Source organism: Hylobates moloch, unplaced genomic scaffold, assembly GCF_009828535.3.
Source record: "Hylobates moloch isolate HMO894 unplaced genomic scaffold, HMol_V3 SCAFFOLD_10, whole genome shotgun sequence".
NCBI classification, from domain to species: Eukaryota; Metazoa; Chordata; class Mammalia; order Primates; family Hylobatidae; genus Hylobates; species Hylobates moloch.
Window position 1 is genome coordinate 61299353 of NW_026652285.1, and position 10421 is coordinate 61309773.

The 10421-nt window shown below is 38.6% G+C and overlaps 1 protein-coding gene across 9 annotated transcripts in view; it reads left to right on the top strand.

Annotated features, from left to right (window-relative positions):
- SPIN1 (spindlin 1) overlaps window positions 1–4222 on the top strand; it is a 91999-nt gene extending 87777 nt beyond the window's left edge. For all 9 annotated transcript variants that reach the window (XM_032164469.2, XM_058444813.1, XM_032164463.3 and 6 more), the window contains one exon: window positions 627–4222. In XM_032164469.2, coding sequence (XP_032020360.1) covers window positions 627–826 — 200 coding nt within the window. In that variant the 3' untranslated portion in view covers window positions 827–4222. The remainder of the gene's footprint in view (window positions 1–626) is intronic.
- The last annotated feature ends 6199 nt before the right edge of the window (window positions 4223–10421 follow it).

Consider the following 10421-nt stretch of genomic DNA (forward strand, 5'->3'; position numbering starts at 1 on the left):
TTGTAGTTGTGCTGGGCTGCAGTTCATTCAGCACCAATTTTTAAAGCATGGAAAGCTTAAATTTTGGAACTGAGTTAGGAAGATGATGTGAAATGCAGTGAAGTTGAGGGGAAAGAAGTTTTAAGGTTTCACAGAGTAAAACCAATGGTACTTAGGCATTTTAAATGTGTGCCATATTCTCAGTAATCCCTGTAGGAATTGTCTGCTTTCAAATTATATTTCAAAGCCACTCAAACTTATTTTCATTTAATTACAGCTACAGATTAAACATGGGCCAAAGAAATTTTTGGTTATGATTTTCAAAATTGTTCATATATCTAGATGGGGGTCGGCAAACTATGAAAAAAAATTTTATTGGAACACAGCCACATCTGTTTATATACATATCATCAGTGGCTGCTTTTGTGCTACAGTGGCAGAGTTCAGCAGTTGGGAGAGAGACCATATGCCCCTAAGCCTGAAATATTTACTGTCTTGTCTTTTACGAAAATGTTTGCTGACTCCTGGTCTAGATAATCATGAATTCAGGCTATTAAAATTTTATTTTAGTTATGAAAATAAATGTGTGAGTTGATTTATATCTAAAAATTGACTTAGAAATTTTCTTTTTTTTTTTTTAAATATAGATGATTCACCTCCAGCAGAAAGGGAACCAGGAGAAGTTGTGGACAGCCTGGTAGGCAAACAAGTGGAATATGCCAAAGAAGATGGCTCGAAAAGGACTGGCATGGTCATTCATCAAGTAGAAGCCAAGCCCTCCGTCTATTTCATCAAGTTTGATGATGATTTCCATATTTATGTCTACGATTTGGTGAAAACATCCTAGATGTCATCACAAACTCTGCCAAATTTGTGGAACTGTGAAATGTATTATTTGTAGACATAAAGACTTGATTGCTTTCCAGTTTAATGAAAGCTTAAATGTCCCTGCGAACCCACAATCTCTGCCAGCAGAACTGGTTTTGTTCTGAATAGTACAGATTGATGTGAACACAAAGCATTTTGTGTAAGGAGAACCCCTTTCTTTTAAAGGAAGTCTGTCTATTTGGAGGGGAGTTACAGGCAAGTTTGGTAAAAGTTAAGCTAGTATCATAGTCATTTAAAATTGTAATAGATCTTAACCATTTTCCCCCTCACCCTAACACTCTTATTCTGCCGCCACAATGCAAGCATAGTTTGATGTTTTCGTTATTGCCTTTTTTGAGATATATGTATCTGTATCTACCTATATCTATATGTGTGTATACATATATAATATATACACACAGATACATGTGTACACACACACACCACACACCACACACACCCCACTGGCAGTCTTTTCTTTGTGGATTAGGATGGGGGTGACATAATTTTCTTGAGTTTAACAGGAGTGCTTTACCCAAGTCAATCATGGTTATGATATCACTGCTCTTTATTTAAAAGTAAACTTTGGGCACAGGAAGCATATGGTAACATTCAGCTTGTTTAAAAAAAATCAGAAGTTCAGAGCACCTTTTCAGTCTGGAGCCCTTAAACCATAAGTCCAAATATGAATTACTTGTGAACAGTTAATAACCCATATTAGAATTTTACAATCTGGTGAAAAATCTGGGTAAAAGGCTACCTTTAATTCTAAGCTTTGAATTTTTGTTGTTGTTGTTGTTACATTTTAATCATAAATTCTTTTTCGCAAAGCCCAGGTCCTTGTTCCACACAGTGTAATGTAGGTGTACTTTGGACAGCACATACGGTCCATTGTGTACAAATCAGTAATCTGGATTTCAGTACATGGATTTAAAAGGCAACAATCCATCACTGGTTTGTGTGTTTTTGGTAAGTTTCTGGAAGAATACAATGCTTTTATATTGGAAGTATAAGTTTTGAGTGGCATTGTTGCCTTCTAACAAGCTCTCTGGGACTTTTAAAGTTTTATTACTATTATTGCTAATATGTGATTATGGTCAGAAACTTTCAACCCACCCCTTCCCCCCTACCCCTGGCTTTTCCTCACAAAGAATGTCTAGACAAATAGCAGCTTAGTCTCCTGACACCTCTTGTGGGGTGCATGTTCCTGCTCCAGGTGTGCTGTTCATGTGGATTCATTCCATTCAGTGCCCCCTTGGGGTTTGCATGCCAGTGAAGCGTTACCATAGAAGAGCCAGCCGTTTGTGTTCGCTTGGTGGGTGTAAGTAATAGCAGCCCTTAGCCACGGAGTCTTTATGTGGTTTATTCCTGCAAGGTTGTTTTAAACTGAAATAGAACTACTAGTGTGATTGGTTGATCAGCAAAACAGCTGCTCTCACTTTGTTTTGGAGGAGCCCTGGTGGTTTGACAGCCAGGAGAAAGGCCATATGTGAAACTAGTCTCTTGTGGAGATTGGAAATCCTCCCTGCTATTTGGGCAGAGCCTTAACGTGCATGCTTGTCACTCAAACACCAGAAGTTTGAATCAGAAGTCTGAGTGACCTCTCTTGTGGCTGTTCTTAATGGTTTCCAGGCCTCGTTATGCATGGTTTGCTTGATGCCCATTTTTTGTGCCTTGTGCTGTTGGATGGTAACGACCACTCACCATGTAAACACAGTACCTCAGTTTTCTGTCCACGGCTGCAGTCGCTCTGTCCCTGGTGCTTCACTGTGGGCAGCCAGGGACAAGCTTCTGAAAGCAGTGTGATACCCAAGTCATAGGTGCTTCTCGTGTGTGAACAGGTGTCATTCTGCAGATCTGTTACGTATTTTCCTGTTGACTCTTAAGAGTCCCTGCATGTAAATCTCAAAGCTGAGCCTGGCTCCCAGAGTCCAGACTGACATTACAGCGCAAGAGTTTGCAAGTGTGTCCAGCATGCACGGACTGTGCAGAACTTGGCTCGGTAACTTTGGGTGGAAAAATAAAGTACATTTTGAAGTATCTTGAGGGTTGGGTCAATTGAGACATTTCTAGCATTACTTAATGACTTGCATTGTGGTTTTTCTGCAAGCAACTTTAATGACTTTTTTTATACCACATGGTCTCCCAGTTTCTAGATGAATGCAACATAATGACGGTGATGATGACGATGAGTTTAATCATTGTTCCATTTATTGCCTTTAGGGCTGAGGGAAAGGGAAGGTTTGTTTTTTTTCTCCCCATTTTCCCCTGTTCTGTCTTTCTTTTGGTGGCTTACACCACATGTAATGACGCTATGACTAATTCTGCTCCCAAGCCCTTGTATCTTGGGCTTCATTTTAGGCTCATGTGTCAGATCTGCATGCATTGCTTGCATTTTTCTGGTATCTGAATGTTGGTTCCTTGTTCCAGGAATTCAACATTAACTTCCAAAAGTATCATGGGACTTGTGACAACACAAGACATGAATCTATGTATAAAATTTATCGGCCTTTCTCATTTACCTGCTCTAGTATTATTGTATTGTGTGTGCGTGTGTGTGTGATGTCAGGCTGCCACGTAAAACTTCAGAGAAAAATCTTAAAAGCAGACCATCCTTTTTTGCATGCTCTATTCTAAGTAGAATGTTCAATGTAACTGACTAAAATTGCATGTTAAAGATATTTAGGTTTTTTTGTTTTCTTTATTTTTATTTGTTTTCAGTTTCCTGTATATTTGCTTACTGTGCCGTTTTAGTGGTTTTAGGATAAAAATGCACTGGTGAAGCAAATGTAGTGCCAACAGAAGGTGATTTTCCAGTTGTAAATGTCATGCAGCATTTGAAGGGACTGTGTTTTCTTAAAAAGATTTCATTTCTTTTATCGTTTTATGTGCCAAACCACGAAGTGCATTGGGCTTGAATCTCTGAACACTGTAGACCCATTAGAAGACTGTTCCGATTGTCACAAATTGTAGTGCCTGAAAACACTCTTAAGCTGATTGTCTTAAAAAAATGAAAGTTCTCCAAAGACAAAACAGGAACAATTATTATAACAAAATAATTATGGTTGAAATGTCTGTGGTTCCTTGGAAATGCTGCGCTCTTTGTGTTTTTCCATCATTAGTGCAGTTGGAATGAATGTGTATAGGTCAGAGGTCTTCGTGTTCACATTTTAAAATTAGGTAAATGACCTCATCTTTCAAGCTTGAATTCATTTTTAATTTTAATTTTATTTTATACAATGTGTAGACAGTTCCCTGTTCTCTGCATTTAGAAGTATACACAATATAAATCTGTTAATTCTGTAAGTAATTTTTATAATTATGATGTAACTCTATCTTATCCTTAAAACATTTAAAATAAACCCTTTATGTGCAACTCCTGACTGTAAAGTTTGTGCTCATGAGCAAAATGTGATGTGTTAAACTTGATTCTGAAAAGTTTTTTGGGCCAAGTAACCTTTTCACCACATGTAAATGTCAGATTGCATAGAAACAAAAAGAAATAGAATTTTTATTTGATAACATTCAATAATACCTGAAAGAAGAGGAGGCAATCATCAATATCACACATATATTAAATATTGAAGTTTGCAATTTGACATTGCGAAAGTTTAACTTATAAGATCTTAAACTTAAAAAAATTCTTTTAAATATAATTAAATAATGTGTATTTTATACTTTCACATGTATTCTTTGAATATTTCTTATAATGCTTTTACTCATACTTAAATAATAATGGGATTCTATAGTGAAAAATCACTATTTCTCAATGCTAAGATACAAGTAAATGAAAGTAATATAGGCTGGTGCAAAAGTAATAGCAGTTTTGCCATTGCTTTTATGGCAAAAAATGCAATTACTTTTGCACCAACCTAATATTAACACCTATGTATGTTTTTCTTGATTATTTTAATCAGTGAGGTAAAAAGTGGAACTTACGGCATGCTTTAATAAGATTTTTTTTTTTTTTTTTTTTTTTAATGTTTCCCAGTTCATTTTGGCCAAAGGATCTCGTGCTTAAGTCTGGGATATTCACCTGCCTTTGGGAGAATGGTTGATACTTGGCGAGGGATGAATGCAAACTTGGGCTTTGGGACGCTGGGCTTCTAGGTTTGTGTCAGTGCGATGCCTATGCCCCAAGACCATGGAGGTTACTGAGGTGGACTGAAGGCAGGGTCTACTCTGGCTTTGGTGGAGGAAGGCTGCAGTTCAGGGAGGAAATGAGCCATTGGGAAGCACAGGTGCCCCTCTTGAGTCTGGATTTTCTGACCTTCCTTGCTGAAGGTAGATTATTCGTTGTCTGTTTGTGTTATCTGTCATGGGTACAGCTCTGTAAATATTGCCCCAAAAATATAACAAAGCAAGTTTAGTCTGAAGTTTGAAGCTTGATGACTAGTATTTGTAAACTAATGAATCAACTCCCCTATTTAAAGCAGTCATCACTCTGTTGGAGAATTTTTGTTTTTTCTCTTGGTACAGTTAAACTCTGTGATGACAAAAGCATTTGATACTAATAAAGCATTCATAAATGCTTAATAAGTACCTTGCCAAGCACTTTCCACACTATTTTGTTTTCTTCTTAACAGTCTTTTGAGGAAGAGGCAGAGATTGAGTATCTCATGCAGGATTATATATAGAGGAATGAAGACTCAGATCTCTATTTTGTGCCGAGACTCTGAGCTGCTTTATGAACACCTCAATTAAATTACTTCATTGGAGTGATTTGAGTAATCTATAGTGTAATATTTTCTGTGAATAATTTTCTGTAACCTTATTTCATAAGTTAATATCTAAAAGGTGTTTATTTCCAAATTGCCAAATAAAAGGTTTTATATTAGTCATTAGAATGTAGGCATCTGTGTCTCTGTATGCTAAGAATTATAACCCAAAATTATTTTTGTCTCCATGATGGCACACATATACTTATGTAACAAACCTGCACGTTTTGCACATGTATCCTGGAACTTAAAAATATTTTTTCCATAACTAAAAAAGTAAAAATAAATGATGTCTTTTTTGGAGAGAAAGTATGCTGAAGAAATTTTAATAATTTTTCATTACAAGAATATAGATACTTTATTTTAATTTTTAAATCTATTAATTTGCTTATTTATTTTGAGACTGGGTTATGAGACTGGCTAATTTTTGTATTTTTGGTAGAGACAAAGTTTCAACCATGTTGCCAAGGCTGGTCTCAAACTCCTGGGCTCAAGCCATCCTCCCTCCTCAGCCTCCCAAAGTGCTGAGATTATAGGCGTGAGTCACGGCACCCAGCCAGATAACTATATTTTAAAGACAACTTTCAATATATCATGAAAGTAATATCATCTTCATAAACCTAATTTTTTTAACTACACAGGAGACTTAAAAAGCCTAGATTTCTTTTGCTCATAATCTACAATCTTATATTTAATTATTATAGTAATTAGTTTGTTCTGTATCATATACTGGTAAGTTTTTAGGCAGCATGCGGAGTTGAGAGAATTCATTGAGTCTTTAATTTACTTCTCCAGCCATTCCTAGAGTCTCTGTCTGCCCTTATGATTGGTTTTGGTAAGCCAAGTAGCAGACAGTTTTTTGATAATGTCATGACACATAAGTTTGCCTAAACATGACATTGGCATTCTTTCTGCTTAATTTTTAAGTGAGGACACTGGACCAAGTGGTGCGTCGGCCCCTGCGAGCTCTGAGGTGACACAGAAGTGCGGGGCCTTGCTGTGCATTTGTTTTTTTTATGTTGACTGTTCAGTGAGTGAGGAGGCTTACTCCTGGCTCTGCTTTTACCATCCTCTTTCTCATTATTTTCAACGTATGCTTTCTGGGGAGAAAGTTAAGAGCTTTATGTACCACACAAACTACCTAAAATCCTTAATAGGGTAAGCAGATTATACATAACTTTAAAATTGTCTGTTTCTATGTTGGAATTACTGAAGCAGATTATAATGTGAAAGGACAGAAAGCCTTTTAAAAACCTTTATGTTGGGCTGGGCGCGGTGACTCATGCCTATTGTAATCCCAGGACTTTGGGAGGCCAAGGTGGATGGATCACAAGTTCGGGAGTTCGAGACCAGTCTGGCCAATATTGCGAAACCCTGTCTCTACTAAAAATACAAAAAAATTAGCCGGGTATGGTGGTGCACACCTGTAATCCCAGCTACTCAGGAGGCTGAGGCAGAATAGCTTGAACCCCGGAGGCAGAGGTTGCAGTGAGTTGAGACTGTGCCACTGCACTCCAGCCTGGACGACAGAGTCTGTACAAGACTCTGTCTCAAAACAAACAAACAAACAAACAAACAAACAAACAAACAAAAAACCTTGACGTTAATGTAAGTAACAGTTGTTAACAACCCAGGGTTGAGTGGCAGCGTTGTGAATTGTCTTCAGATACAGATTGTGAAAATAACTCTAAAGCTTTTTTCTCGAACTTGTCTTTCTATGGCTTTGTAAAAAAATTGGATAGCTGCTTTCCTTGGTCTTCCCTGCACCTGCACACTGTGTATACAAGTGTGAGCCTCTGGCCTTCTCATAGAAAAGTCTGACGACTGTTAGAGAAATGACATCAGCAGTAGCTCTTTTTCCTAAAGTCAGTCTTTATCGTGCGTGTACTGTGTTTACTCTCTGTTTTATTTATTGGGGACCTGGTTTCAACAAAATATTTCTTCTAGTTTTTCTGTAATACTATGGTAAAGTAGCTTTAACCACTAGATGAAAGTAGCCACTAGATTCTTAATTTAATCTAAATCTGATGGATGCTACTAAGGACAAAACTGGTCATTTTCAGAGCAGTCCTGTAGGGGAGAGCAGTGTGTCAAAGACAAGTAAGCACAGTGCAGGCCTATGCCTGGCACAGGGCATGCTGCCGTTCTGCTGGCCTGTCATCATTGGTCGTCACTTAAGGCCTTACAATGTTTTGCTTTGTTTTTTTCTTTCTTTCATTTTTTTTTTTTTTCATAGAAGGGGTCTCACTGTGTTGCTCAGGCTCGTCCTAAACTTCTAGACTCAAGTGTTCCTCCCACCTCAGCCTCCCAAAGTGCTGGGATTACAGGTGTGAGTAACCATGCCCGGCTGGCTTTATTTTTGATGTTTGAGATTACACTTTCAGTTCCACACAGTTGATTTTGCTTGTCATATAATGTTCGTTTTTAGGAAGATTTTAGTTGTTAAATTTTTTTAAGAACACTAGCATCTTCCAGCGTATGTAAAAATTGTAATAAGCAGTGTTAAAAGTTTAGTAGAAGATGTTTCACATTTTCTACTTTATTGTGATTGAGAAGATTATACATCTGACTTTTATGAATAAAGTGACACATCTGTGTTTGTTTTTTCTTGAGATGGAGTCTCGCTCTGTCGCCCATGCTGGAGTGCAGTGGTGTGATCTCGGCTCACTGCAACCTCCACCTGCTGGGTTCAAGCTATTTTCCTGCTTCAGCCTCTCGAGTAGCTGGGATTACAGGTGCCTGCCATCACACCTGGCTAATTTTTGTATTTTTAATAGAAACAGGGTTTCACCATGTTGGCCAGGCTGGTCTCCAATTCCTGACCTCAGGTGATCCATCCGCCTTGGCCTCCCAAAGTGCAGTGGGCATGAGCCACTGCGCCCAGTTCAAAGGGACAAATCTGTGTTTTTACGTTTGCTTTTGCATTGTCTTAGTGTTCATGAACACTAAATTGTCTTCTTAGTTCATGTGTAAAACATGGTGCTGGAGTTTGCAGTCTAAGCTCATGGCTAGATGAGTAGTGACTTAAATAGCAGGTCTGCTTTCAGAATGTATTCCTGCAGAGAGGGAGGCTGCATTCTTTTAAAACGGACAGTTGTGCCCAGTAAAGTTTATCTGTTGAATACTACAGAAAAGTAACCGTCATTATATTTGTTTCTACCTTTAGGCCTTAGATGCGTGATATATTTAATTAGTCTTTTTCTTTCATATATAACCTGCAATAGTTGGTCTTTGGAAAAGTTTTAAAAGTCGATTATGTTTCTAGGGGGAGAAATTTGCAGATGTTAAAATTCACCTTGAATTTTTGGACATCTTGGCCAGGCGTGGTGGCTCACACCTGTAATCCTAGCATTTTGGGAGTCCCAGGCGGGCGGATTACTGAGGTCAGGAGTTTGAGACCAGCCTGGCCAACATGGCGAAACCCCGTCTCTACTAAATATACAAAAAAAAATAGCCAGATGTGGTGGCACACACCTGTAATCCCGGCTACTCGGGAGGCTGAGGCAGGAGAATTGCTTGAGCCCAGGAGATGGAGGTTGCCGTGAGCTGAGATCGCACCACTGCACTCCAGCCTGACCAACAGAGCAAGGCTCTATCTCAAAAAAAAAAAAAAAAAAAAAAAAAAGATTTTTTTGACATTGCATCACTGATTCGTTTCTGGTATGGATTTATAACATTGGTCCTCAGATTCTAAGTAAAGCTAGCTGCTTTATCAGTTCCAACAGAATTTCATTCTCTTAATGTGTGCTGAAAAGAAATAACTATCAAGATTGCGGGAGTGATTTCTAAAGGCAGGTGGGTCATTGTATGTTCTTCCATGTGGAGCTTTGTGACGTAGCAGAGAGTGTGAGTGGTGTCAATAGTGTGGAAAGAAAACTTGCATATTTTGGTCCTGAGAAAGTGAAGGTAGTAGGCTGCCTTCCTAAAGGATTAGAAGTTTAAGGGACATTCTGGACCTCTAGTCTAGAAAGTGTAACTGTTGGCTGGGCACCATGGCTGACGCTTGTAATCCCACACTTTGGGAGGCCGAGGTGGGCAGATCACCTGAGGTCAAAAGTTCGAAACCAGCCTGGCCAACATGGTGAAACCCCGTCTCTACTAAAAAATACAAAAATTATCTCGGTGTGGTGGCATGTACCTTTAATCCCAGCTACTCAGGAGGCGGAGGCACAAGAATTGAACCCGGGAGGCAGAGGTTGCAGTGAGCCGAGATCACACCACTGCACTCCAGCCTGGGCAACAGAGGGAGACCCTGTCTCAAAAATAAAGAAAATGTAACTGCAGGTGAAGGTTTAATTAAACTTCTTTAGACTGGAATTTCACATGTTTTATCTATCAACTTTTGTTTTGTTAAGAGGTAGGATCTCTTTTTGTTCCAGGCTGGAGTGCAGTGGTACAGTTACAGCTTACTGTAACCTTGAACTCCTGGGCTCAAGTGATCCTCCCAAGTAGCTAGACTGCAGACAAGTGCCACCACAGCCAGCTGATTTTTCAGAGACAGGATCTCTCTATGTTGCCCATGCTGGTCTTGAACTCCTGGCCTCGAGCCATCCTCCCACCTCGGCCTCCCAAAGTGCTGGGATTTGAGGCATGAGACACCCACACTCGGTCTTCAAGTTTTTATTGTAACTTATAAGCAAGTCAGTTCCAACTTAAATTGGCTTCAATGCTATTTAGATAGTATCTAAAGTGTGTATTTTCTTCTAGCATATTTTTAAAATGTGGGTATATATAAATAACTTTATAACCCACCTAAAATATTTTATGGAATAAAGTGGATGTAAATAATTTTGTCCTTAGAAAGTTCTTTGCCATCTAATTATGATTTTTTAACATCTATTGTGCCATAAATTCATA